The sequence below is a fragment of the Kryptolebias marmoratus genome, linkage group LG1 (assembly GCF_001649575.2).
Source record: "Kryptolebias marmoratus isolate JLee-2015 linkage group LG1, ASM164957v2, whole genome shotgun sequence".
Classification (NCBI taxonomy): Eukaryota; Metazoa; Chordata; class Actinopteri; order Cyprinodontiformes; family Rivulidae; genus Kryptolebias; species Kryptolebias marmoratus.
Genome location: NC_051430.1, coordinates 18610327 through 18623235, shown reverse-complemented (window position 1 = coordinate 18623235; position 12909 = coordinate 18610327). Strand labels below are relative to the sequence as shown.

Below are 12909 nucleotides of genomic sequence, written 5' to 3'. Positions count from 1 at the left end.
ATTACCCTCTGCAGAGCCCACTCCTGACCAAAGCCAGCAGGCGAAGAGGCCTCATGGGTTGGAGAGGAAGCCTGGGAAACAGAAAGGCTGCAGATGCACTCAGAGCCAGATAAAACTACAGTCAGACGGGGATTAGAAATGGAAAGGAATGACTCAGATCGTGAAACAAAAAGGGAAAGCAGAGCGGCTATATAAAGACAATCACAGAGAATGAGGGGAACTGTGGAAACTGTTTGGAAAAAGAAAATGAAAAGAAAGAAAATCTTTCCTCCCTTCAGCTCAGACAGAAACCAGAAACATGAATGAACATCCTTGACTTTTCCTGGTGATTCACTGAGGCTGCAGTGATAAGATGCTTTATGTTTTCATTCTTCTGAATGTGTTTGTGAGCTGAAATGGTGAGGCTTTAGGACCTTGAGATGTGCTGCTGCACAGAGACTCCTCCTTCCTCTTCCTCCTCTTCCTCCTCCTCCACAGAAAGGCTGTTTACAGAAAGCAGCTCTTCTGACAAAAACAAGGGCTGGGGCTGAAAGGAGAGGAGCAGTGTGTTTCATGCATAGGCTCTTTCTCCATTGTTCCTTTTTTTTGTTTGTTTCAGAGGATTAAAAAAAAACCCACCATGTTGTCAGTAAATTCAGTTTGTCAGCTGTTGAAGATGTTTTTGTCTTTGCAAGTTGTTTTTGTGAGCGTGGCCATCGTGGAGGGGAGCGCATCAAATGCAGGACAAACAGGTAAAACTGATCATTTAGGAGACACTTTCAGTGTTTTAATCCACATTTTTTAGTGTTTAAATGGAAAGGCTTTGCACGTGCTTTGAAATGCATGCTCAATACCTTTATATCTATCCGTTTGTTTTTATGTTTTTTAAATTATATTGCCACTTTTTCCTCAGACTGTGTGAGATCCAGAGGTTTGGACTACAGAGGAGAAGAACAGCAATCTTCCACAGGTCTGACCTGCCTCAACTGGACCAATACTACCAGAGATTATGATGTTGAAGTCCATCCAGACTCACACACAGGTTAGTAGGCTGATTTGTTGTTGTTTGTTTTAATAAAGTGGGAAAAATGTCTTCTGATTGTTGAGTCCGAGTGAGAACAGGAGCCTGCAGACAGGTTTAAAAATGTCACAGGTGTTGATGGTTGCAATAGTTTCTTCACAGTTTACCAAACAGCTTCTAACATTTTGGTGCTGATACAGCCGGATGAGATAATAGAATTGTAACTGGTTGTAAAAACCCAGAGCAGTCATTTTACAGCCCCCACTCCAGATCCCGTTGCTCCAGTTTGTGGTATTAAATGGCCTCTTTCATGCAGCAGATGCTGTTTTCCATTGTTTGTTCTCAGGGCAGCCTGTTCACTGCGCTGTGAACATGAATCCAGCAGTTCATCCACGCTGTGGGACACAGCCGGGCCTGTGTTGCAACAAGGGATCCAGTAACAGACATTCAATGTTTGTCTTATCGCTCCTCTTGTAGGTGTTGGCGATCACAATTCCTGCCGAAACCCAGACGCCTCTGGGAGACCTTGGTGCTACATTACAGCTCCAGATGGGACGATCCAGAGGCAGTTCTGCACTATTGAGGCATGCAAAGGTTAGAAAAGCATTGCACACAACAGTGAATATTGATCATTTTGATTTATGTGGACATGCATAGTGTATGTTTTGTGCAAATAGATTGAGAATGTGTTGAAAATCAGCTTTTAGCTCATTAGAACACCCCCACAAAATAAGTTTTCTTATGGTTTATTTACACACAGTTTACTTCTCCACCTAAGACTGTTCATCTGTAGTAGGTCAGTTGGTCAGATCTCAGCTTCTGTGAGAAGAAAACAGGCTTCCCTTTGTTTCCTGCTGAACTGAGCAAAAGTCAAACAACAACAAAGCAGAGCACATGTCAGAGAGTTCAGAGTGAAGAAAGGCTTCGACCCGCCCCGAAGCGCTCATTGGGCCCGGTGAGCCGTTTCCTCTTGGAGACGGCAGCTTATTGGCTGCTTCACCTCATGACTTCATGCCTCTTAACTTGGGCAAAGTTCATAAACAACTCAGAGGGAGGAAACTGAAAAGATTTCAGGAGCAGATGTTGGCATCTTCAGCTCCCCATTCCTGTTTTTCTTTGTTTTGTTTTGTTTTTGACTAAAAGTGGAGCGTGCCCAACTTGTTTATGTCTGGTTCTCGTGACAGAGAAAAGCTCAAACCAGTCCTCTAAACCAGTTCACGTTCCAACCACAGTAAGAGAAGTTTGGTTCACATCGGGGTTAATGCCAGTGGATCGACAATAAGTGGAAACCACACAATCTAAGATGATGCATTTCTCAATAAGTTATGTCATCATCATCAAAAATGAACCTTTATTGCTGCACTGGTTGTTGTTTCCGTGGATACAGTGAATAAATGAGGCTGCACAGATGTCAAATTATGGCCTGAGAACTCCAACAAGAAGTCTGAAAATTTCCACCTCAAGAAGCACGGATTTAGAAATAATAAAGGGAGAATATTTACCAGAAAAGTCTTGTAATTCTTTCATTTCATGGCGTCTGCAGAGCAAACCTCAGCTGTACCAGAAGACGGTGGATCCCTCAGCCCTGCAGTGAACTCTCCCTCCACAGAGAGCTTGAAGCCCACTGCGTCCGGAGCTTCTCAGGGAAAAGCCGCCGCTGTGCAGCCAGTGATGGGCATCAGCCAGAGGGTTCGAACCGGACCGAAGAAGAAGAAGGACCTTGGCATGACCGGTAGCTTGCACCTGGAGTTTGAATTAGTCATATACGACGGGCAGGAGCTAAAAATCTATTTGTACCTTCTGATCTTTCCATCTTTACCCTTTTTGTTTTTCCAGGTTATGTCCTGGGCATCCTCATGATGGCAATTATAATCATGCTTGGAGTCGGCATCACGCTGGGCTACTTCTATAAGAGGTGAGAATCTAAAACACATCATCAGGGTCCAAGTATGTGAGGAATCCTTTTTACTGTCACCTGTTTTAGTAGCTGAGAGTCATTCCCATCACATACTATGAGTGCTACACTTTGCACTTTGCTCTCATGAGCCACTGGGCAGGTTTTAGTGAAACTCTGGGAAAGTAAAAACTGGATGTATATCTGCAAGGGATTACATTTTGGAGTCAATCCAATTCAACACGGCTGCCAAAGTGAATCAACTTTAAACAACACAAAAAATGATTACACCTCAGTCAGTTTTACAGACATTGAGCTAAAACCTGATGTGGTAGTAGCTGAGGGTCATTCACAAGAGAGACGCAGTCTGAGCTCCAACAGATTGTTTGAGAGTTCAAAATATCACACAAGACTGACTAACTTTAGTTTCAAGATTCAACCAAACGGCTCTAGCTCTAGATATTAACATAGGATGATCTTAGTTTAAAACCTTGGTGAGTCATTTGCGTTCTTCTAAGAAATGCTAGGTTTATAATTTATAGGTGGACCAAATGAGCAACTTTTTGTTTTGTTTTTAGAAAAGTCACTTTCTTCATTAATGTGTTAATCATATTTACTCTGGCTTTGATTTAAAGCCAAAAACGGATACTTGAAAATACTTTTTACCCGTGCACTGCGTTCTGTTGACTAGCTGATTGCGTGTAAACAACCCCTCCAGTTCCTTTCTGTAACGCTACACGGCAATAAACAGACTAGATTGGACCCAGCGTCAGCGTCAGCACAGCAGAAACCTGATGGGCTCCCATCGTTTTAACGAACGGACACACTGTCACAGTAATTTGGCTTCTGATGTGCTGTTCAGTGGAATCAGACAGATTTTGGTACCTAATTATTAAAGAAAGGCATAGGTCCCAATGCGGATTGCTTGTTGACTCTAAAAGGAATTTCATATCAAAACAACATTGTCCTGAGAAAACTGTAACTCTAGAAGGACTTGCAGGTGCTGATGCAGCTTCTCATTTAACAAACGGCTTTGAAATAAAAGCTTTGCCTTACAGTAGTGTAATTAAACCCTCAGAGGTGTGGCACCGATTGATTAAAAAAGCCTAAAACAGGCAGGAAAGGGACATTTTCCTTCACTTTAATGCACCAGCACTGTTTTACCTAAGCACCACTGCAGGCTCGCAAAAGGAGACGAGCAGTTGGCTTGACAGCATGTGTGTCAATGTTTGCTTCAGTTTAGGCCGTCAGCTGTTGCTCACATTCCCCACTGATGGGGCCTGATTTTCCACCTAGGCACAGCGTGTCCATTTTAATATCTTCGTCGTAGCGAGGCACGCGGAGGGACATGGAGGAAAGTGAAATGCTTTCCTGTTCTGGCTGTTAGGATGTGAATTTGGCATGGAGGAGGGGTTGAATCGTAGGGGGGTGGGGGAGGCTGCGCGTTAACTCCAGCTATGTGACGCGCAAAGTGACGGTCCAACTGTTGAGAAAGCGGGGGATCCGGTTCTTGTTGGCACAAAATGTCCTGTGGGATCTGCGGTTGGCTGTCATATGTGATTAGCAGCATCTCGTCGTTTATTTTTAGGAAGTGATTATTAATAAGGAGAAGTGCGTCACGGCGCGGGGCTTATACCTGCCCTCACTGCGCAGTGACGTCAACTTCAGCAGCTGATAATAATTGTTAACTACACCATCACCTCCCACTCCAAACAAGTCAGTTATGGTGTAGTTCTTTGGAGTGTGGGGACCCTTTTTTTGTCCTTTTCATGTCTCTGAAGCCCTGCAGTGTTGGCCGTGTGACTCTTTGGATTTCCTATAACGCTGCTTCAAACTGTTCCCGCAGGCTGTGTTTGTCTCTTCGCCGAGATGAGTCTGGATCAGCTCCATTCTCATCCCTGCGTGTTAAATACGCAGCTTTTGGCCAGCAGACAGCTCATTTTACCAAGTGCAACGACAGAAATACAGGGAACGGAGTTAACGTGGGATGTTTGCTAGGCAACCAGATCCAAGACGTTTCTGGAAACGGAAAGAACGAAAACAAAGCAGCGCGTCACTAAACAAGTGCGTCCGCAAATCCCCGAAATCAGATGAATTTGAAATAAAATGCTGTGGTTGGGCTGAAAGATTTGAATCAGAGCAGAATTGCACATCGTGCTGCGCTGAAGCAGGCGGGTTGGAGGTGTTCTGAATGGAGAACGCACTTCTTTGTTTTGGCTCCGGGTCAGAGTCGGACCACCACGCGTTGCTGCCTCCTCCACAGCTTATTGTTGTGTCACTGATGTGTCTTCAGTCCTAACTACAGATCCAGTATCATTAAATGTTCATATCATTCTGTTTTCACAAATCATAAGTCTAAACAGCAGTTATAAGCCTACACAGGGCATCACGTAGATATTCTATGGTAAGAACATTGTTTTATAGCAACTAAGCTTTAATTCCAAGATCTGGAACAATGAAATCTTTTGACACAACAGCTTTTCTGTGAGGAATTGATGGAAATTAAGAAAAGCGTTGTGGAATTAACCCAGCACACAAATGATCAATGCCCATATAGGTTTAGTAAACAGGAGTAGTCCACTGGGCACTTTCACCAATGCCATCCTGTGTGGCCTCTTTGCAGTGAGGGCCTCTAGCAGTCTCTCTCTTTTCGGGGGCTCGTATCGGGGCTTATCTTTTGTGTCCCCTCACACGCCCACACTGCCGACTTGTTTCTCCCTCCACTGGCACTGTCAACCAGCCTGCAATGTCAGGCCTTTTGTCGGGGCGATGTTGTTTTCCTTTACAGGAAAAACAGCCCAGACCCAAAAGTAGCAAACAAACCAGAGACAGGTGGGGTCGGCTGAAAGCAAAGTGGGAAACACAATCTAGCAGTGAGGCAGGATAATTCAGGAAGCGATTTAAAATAAAAAGCCCCAAATTATGACTAGAATTGTTGTGCTACCCCCATGTGGATCTACTAGAACTTACACCTAAAGAGACAATCTAAAGGACCGTGCAAAAGTCTTGAGTCATTCTTTGTATCTTTATATTTTGCTTCCAAGGAGCCAAGCCTTCTTGTCGTCACTGAAAATGATTTCAAACTTTAGTTTTGAACTTTGGCTGCCTTTTATCACTCAGTTTTCAGTCCATTACCCGACCATTTCTGAAAGAATGTTTTTATTTTGTTTGTTAAGCCTGAAGAACCAGGGTACAGGAAGACCACTTTGAGATTTTACCAGAAAGTCTGACGCATTGAAAGCAAAGCATGAAGAACCTGAGGGTTGCTTACGATGTTTGCAAACCTGTATAATCTGTAAAAATGTTTTAAAATCAAAATGCAATGCAGTTACGATGAAAACAAATCATTATAAGTTTTTTTTTTAAAAAAAGGCTGATCATTTGACACTGCTGTTCCTAAACCAATATTTGCATTTAAGACAGATTTTCTTATTTATTGTTTAACAAAGTCTTGCTGTGGTTCCTGCAGATTTGACATCACTTGTTTTTAAATGTCTATAAGTACAATGTAACACTGAATAAACATATACACACATATATATATATATATATATATATATATATATATATATATATATATATAAAACAATGTGTGTCACAAACATGGCTTCAAATGATTGTGATCACATTTCAGTGTCTCTCCCCTCAGCATTTTACAGAGAAAACTTTAGATTTTTAATGCTTTGTACTTAATCTGTGCTTCCCGTTTGTGTTTAGGGCTCGAGACTTGAAGAAGCAGCGCGAGCAGCGAGTGTACGAGCGCGAGATGCAGAGGATCACCCTGCCCCTGTCAGCCTTTTCCAACCCCACCTGCGAGCTCGTAGACGAGAACACCATCGTGATCACGGCCGAGCAGGAGACCACGCCCGTGCAGGAGGGCGGGGACCCCCTCATGGGGCAGCACGCTGGCACTCCTGGAGCGTGAGCGAGCACGGAGTCCTCGAACAGGACTGTGATGTTTAGTCTCTGGACTAAAACACCCCCAACTCCTTGTTTCTCTGAGTTGAACTAAATGCTGTGTCCTTTGTGTCCCCTTGTTGTTACGATGTGAGGCAGAAATGTGCTCACACACATTGGACACAGTCTTAACAACTAGAAAAACTGCTGTTCAAGAAGACAGCTCACAAGGACTTGACTATTATCATCTGACTCTTTTAGGAGGAAACAAAAGTTGTCCTCGTAAAAAATGAAAAATGTTAAATATGCCATCAGGTGGACTTTGATAAGTCAGTATTTCGTGAAAGCGGGTCTTTATGAGGAGATGATGATGATCGTAATGGGGAATCGTCCACGCTCGCTTGTTTTCCTAAGAAGGTGTGGTTACATGATGAATAGGTTTTTGATTTTTGTGTCCTGCCGGCTGTGCCGAAGGAGACAAGAAACATCTTCCTACAAAGCGTGTTTTGTTTTGGAGACACACTGGCGACACAAATGGGTGTCCAAAGCCAGTCGTCCCTCTCCGATAAGAGGGACGTATGAGGCAAACGCGGCCTAAAAAAAGACAAGGGAAAGCCTCCAGCTCAGAAACTGCCTTAGCACGATTCTTCTGAATGTATTTTCTTCTGTTTGTACTCTGCCAAACCAGTAGAGTTTTCCAAAACACTAATGAGGATCATCTGCAGATTAGACATAAAAAGAAGACATGTCCTTTTTCTTCCACAGGTTAAGGAGTGACAGGAATTACGTAAGAGTGCTCTCAGGATGCATGAAACACACAAGTTAGTCCTCAGGACAAAAATAGGCACTGCCACGACACAGATGGGATCTAAAATCAAAAAGCCTGGAGGCTGTCTTGGCAGTGCATGACTGTGCTGAAAAAGCCTGCTGTCTTAGATTCGATTATTCAGACATTTGCGTTATGCATTTAATGCTTCAGAGTAAGCACGGAAAGTGGCAAAGGACGGGAGCGATCCGGCGTTTGTTGGTGTTTATTTCAGACATTCGAAAACGTGAATGCATGTGCATGACTACGTGCTGTTTGTTTGCCTTCAGTTTTTCCATTATAAAAAAGTAAAAACTACAGTAGTTCTAGAAAAATACATGTTGTATGTAAGTAGAAATGTTGACACAGGGAAGATTTTAGTTGGTTCCTTTTGATGCACTGTTACGTTTTATGTGTTTCCATTTTATTGGTAGGTGAGTAAATTGATCCACACGTTGTGGTTGTTGCTGGACCATCATCACTGGTAATTGTTGTAGATGTTTCATTATTTCTAGTATATGTGGGCTCATTTCCTTCATAATGTACTCGATGTACTGATCAGCATTTGATTTTGGCACTTGTCTAAATGTTCTTGATGCTCAGACTGAAATAAAACAAAACAGACACAAAAAGTGTAAAATATTCTTTTTAAACAATAATATATATATATTTTTAAAAATACGTGTAAAATTATTATAAAATATCTATACAATCTGGTATAAATGTTTGTACAGTGACAAAAGGCTTTGTTCACGAGAACATTTTGGCTCTGACGCCCTCTGCTGGTCGGTGTAGGGAACAACACTTTGCAACAGAGAAAAGGTCAATCTGGTGAGAAGTACCACCAGGGCACAAAAGATTTCAAGCTTTTCAGCAAATTAACAGTAAAATATTTAAAGTAACCCTCAAAACTAAAGTCAGCAAGGTTTGAACTCTTTATTGAGCTTAATGGTTATAACGAAATCTGGAGTAAGACAACTCAGTTGACAATATTCACACCAATCTGAAGTGATAGTTCAGATGGTTTGAATTGAGGTTCTGAGGAAAGGCTATGAACAATTAATATCTTACCTGCTGTAGATAAGATAGCTCTTTGAGCTACCTCAATTTGGAAAAATAAGTGTTTAATTTTGGAATGTTATAAATTGTCTTTAGTCATTAGCTCACCAGTCTGGTCAGAATTAAAGTATTTCTCCAAACTGAGGTTGTTCAAAGAGCTATCTGCAACAGGTAATTTGTTATTATTTACCCTTTTCACAGTACTCAACCTTAATCTGCCCTTGGTGTTAAAAATTGAATGTTCAAAGCTGAAAGATAAACAAAAAATTAGAGAGTAGCTTGCTCCTGGACAAACTTAAAGGAGGCCTGCCACTTGGTGCGTGACTTTGTTTCCTCATCTTAAATCATAATGACTCCATAAGAGTGTGTGTGTGTGTATTTATATATATATTCTGGCTTTTGGGTCTGGTGTCCCACCCCAAGATAACAGTGGCCCCCACTGCCAAAAATAACCAAATGGTGACAATTTAAAAAAAGAAACTTTCACAAGGTTTATTCATGAAACACTACAGTGATATAAATAAAAGTGGTTACAAATGGTCTTCAGTACCTTGCTTGATGATAGCAAACAGTTGTCGAAATGTCTAAACATCTACAAAATCCCATCGGAAAATAAAATCCAGTTAGAAGTATCGTATGTACATGTTTATATACATCATTAAAAGAGAGAAAAAAAAATCATCTCATTGTACAAAGTTTTCATCGTCAGCTCCGACACGATTATTTCTGACAATTTATAACATTCCAAACAATTTTGTCTCATTTTAAAAAAAAATAAATCTGAAGTGTTCAATAATTAATCTAAAAAAAGATTATTAAAAATCAAAAATAAGAACAGTGATACAATGATATGTCTCTAACATTTTGTGCTGAATCAGCATGATGAAACTGTTCTGGTTCAGAAAGTGTTGGTTGTTCGCACCCTTCACCACAGCTGCTATAAATTACACCCGTTACCTTCATGCTTTGCCTTCTGTCTCCAGTGCTGGTCAGGTTTATTGGCTCCCATACATTTCAAGCACAGATTTTTGATATATTATAAATAGTATTTATGTTAAAACAACAACTAACCTTCAAAACAAAGAAAAAATAAAGAAAATGATTATATGTGTGCACTAGTTACACCATTTAAAACAAAAAAACAAAACAGATTGACTAGGGTTTTATTTGGAAGTGCTTTGTGCTAGGGTAGTGTTGTCTTACAAAAGAAAAGATTCTGTTTCAGATCTCAGCTGTGTGAAGTTTGTGCTTTAAAAAAAACAGGATGAGAAAAGTCCCTGTGGGCTCAAGTGCTTTGGTTTCTGTCCAGATCATTGCTGCTACTTTGTCTGTAAGACTAATTTAACAGCATGCAAAACTACAAGAGAACCACCAGAGATGATACGATCTATGTTAGAACAATTAGAAATTAAATTAAGCCTTTTAGGATTGTAAAAAAACATATCCAAATTGCCTCAGGCCAACCTGGAACAGTCTGAAGTTGTGTTTTCAGCCCGTATTATTCATTCATTCATGCATCCATTCATTCATTAAAGGAATGAAGCACGACTGAAAGAGAAAATATTAAATAGTAAATATTACTTTACAATCAGTGTCTTGTAGATAAAGTAGAAACTGAAGGAGTGCTCTTCATGAGCACAGTGTCGGTGTGTTTACATTTTGCTGCCACTCTTTGTGATTAAAGGCGTGTTGGGAACACGCAGCAGATATGGAAAAGAAGCCTCGAGGTGGCTGTTAAAAAACCTGAATGTTTGGTCTTTTACTTAAATAACAATGCCACATCATAATTTAGGTGTATAAAATGTTTGTAGTTTCTATTTAACTATAAAAATCTCTTAATTACAGTCTATATTTGTATTAGTTTTTTATGCATTAGTAAAACCTGCTGTGCTGAAAGTTAAAGGGTGCCAACAATCCCGACCTGCACTCTATCTCGACTGTCTGGTAACAGCTTTTTTTTTTTTTTTTTTTAAATTGCTGAGGTTAAGCCACTTCTCATTAAGGCATGGAGTGAAAACAAAAAAAATTCAGAGCCAGAAAAAACAAAACTGCTCAAAGTCTGTCACCTTAAAAACATTCTTGTCTACTGGATAAGAACCACGCTTTTGTTTTTGCCAACTGTAAACATTAAAAAAAACAACCCTGTGCTGTTAAAAGGGGACACAGTAATAAATGTAAGTAAATGTTAACTGAAATGTGTTTTTTTAACTCAATGCAGTTCACTGGCACTCAGAGTCACGGTCGCACACAGGGCGACCTGTCCAGCTATCTCAGGTGATCCAGTTCTAACATGGCTCGGGTTCTGTTCCTCCTTCCTGTTTTTCTCATTCACTATATTAGTGCAGCAGTTAAAGAGGCATCAAAGGGTTAATAACTGGTCAAATGGCCACAAATCCTATGTGCCATTATCTGTCACGGTGGTGCAGTCTGGGGAGGAAGCTGTTGGCGTTAACAGCTCTTCGGTGGTCTGGATCGGATCTTTAGGCCAGTAGAGTTGACTCAGATTGTGATGCAGTTCATCCAGTTCAGCTGGGAGAGGGATTCCCAGCTCCTGGTTAAGGGAAAGGGCTTCGAACCAGTCCTCAAGCTTCTGGAAAGGTGGACTGAGGAGGGAGGAGGAAAAAAAAAAACAACAAAAAACACATAAGTGAGGACAAACAGAAAGTCGTAAGGTTAAAACCAGACGGACGAGGTAAGGAGAAACACGAGGAAGCAATCTGGCAGCAGAGGCGTGTCTGTATGAAAGCAGGTCCAGATGGCGCCTGAAAGTGCTTGTTTTTGTCGGGTTTTTTTTTTTGTGACGGTCCTGAGGTGCAACTGCAATGGACAAAACCCAGCAGCTAAACAAAAACACTGCATTTTAGCACACGATGCAGAAAATAAAACTGGTCTAAAAACAAAAACAACTTTCTGTTGTATTTTGACCAAAGCTTGTCAGATGTTTCTTTTAGAGCACAGGATATAGTCAACTTGAAGAAAAAACAAACATAATCCTCTGTCAGTTACCAGTTTTCTAAAACCAAAGTGAATAAAGTGTGAGCTGAAAAACAGCAGATGCTCACCGGTTGTCTGGTGAGAGATCACAACACGCCACGGCGAGGGAAAAGAAAGCTGGGGGACAGTCTTCAGGGACGAACTTCTCCACAAACTTGCCAACATTTAGGCCAAAGTCCAGAGTTCTGGGGAGGCACTCAGGGTCTGCATAAACCTTCCCAATGATCTGATGCAGAGGAATAATAATTAGAAATGTCAGAAAAATACATCAAGCACAAGCAGAGGTTTAGCTTCTTAATGAGAGGACTGTTCACTCATCCTAAAACTGCAGTCGATGTACACAACTACATTTTAGGTCGTCAGGTGTCAAGTTTTCTGTTGGACTTCTTTATTATATGAAACCTGTTTCTATTCAGAGGTGAGATAAAAGCAAACATTTGAGGAAAACTGACACCTCACCTCACAAAGAACGATCCCAAAGGAGAAAACGTCCACCTTCTCATCGTAGCGTTTACCTGAAACGACAGCAAAGATAAAGTCTGTCCTCTCTACATCTGATCACTTTTAATTTATCTTATTTTATTTGCTAATGACTCACCATTTAGCATCTCTGGAGCCATCCAGTAAGGGTTTCCCACAACAGTGTACCGCTTCTTTCGGTCAATGCGTCTCAACACCCTCTTCTTGGTGGTAGGTTTCTCAGGTGGAGGTTTAACCTTCTCCTCCTTAATGAGTCGGGACAGTCCAAAGTCTGCAACGACTACAGTGTTGTCCTGCAGACAAATGACGGTAGATTACTTCAAGATGGTATGAAAACTGGAGACTCTTGTTTTGTTCAATATATTCTTTCAATAAATTAGCATTATCTTGATTCCATGTTTATCTTTGGAAATGTTTTGCAGCTAGTCCTGTTTAGATCAATACAAACAACAGGAACAAGCTTTTAATCACTTTGTAGAACATTAGTAGGTCACTCCCCCTCCTACAACATATTCTGCTGAAGGATGGATGGGGAGACGTCACGTACCAGTTTAACCAGGCAGTTATGAGAATTGAGGTCTCTGTGGATGATCCTCATTGAATGAAGGTAGGCCTAAAAAACAAAAAAAAAAAAAGCAGCTTTGTAAATAAAATCTATAATGTTTTAATGCCAGTAATAAATTGAGATACCAAATCACGGCTTAATCTTTTTAAAATATATTGACTTAAACAGTTTTAGGCAAAAGGATTTTGATCTTAAGGCCCTTTGTGTCGCTTCCG

At 41.0% G+C, this 12909-nt stretch overlaps 2 protein-coding genes across 2 annotated transcripts in view; one reads left to right on the top strand and one right to left on the bottom strand.

The window, feature by feature from the left end:
- Positions 1-496: 496 nt before the first annotated feature.
- pik3ip1 (phosphoinositide-3-kinase interacting protein 1) lies at positions 497-8228 on the top strand. The gene is made up of 6 exons (XM_017414015.3): positions 497-731; positions 893-1021; positions 1478-1594; positions 2544-2732; positions 2837-2915; positions 6612-8228. Exons 1-6 carry the CDS (start codon positions 620-622, stop codon positions 6817-6819), a joined length of 834 nt encoding a protein of 277 aa, XP_017269504.1. The 5' UTR covers positions 497-619; the 3' UTR covers positions 6820-8228.
- An 893-nt stretch (positions 8229-9121) lies between these two features.
- Positions 9122-12909, bottom strand: part of limk2 (LIM domain kinase 2) — a 39054-nt gene continuing 35266 nt past the window's right edge. The window contains exons 12-16 of the mRNA XM_017413829.3: positions 12677-12742; positions 12248-12422; positions 12109-12164; positions 11718-11875; positions 9122-11258 (exon numbers count right to left, since the gene is read on the bottom strand). Coding sequence (XP_017269318.1) covers positions 11051-11258; positions 11718-11875; positions 12109-12164; positions 12248-12422; positions 12677-12742 — 663 coding nt within the window. The 3' untranslated portion in view covers positions 9122-11050. The remainder of the gene's footprint in view (positions 11259-11717; positions 11876-12108; positions 12165-12247; positions 12423-12676; positions 12743-12909) is intronic.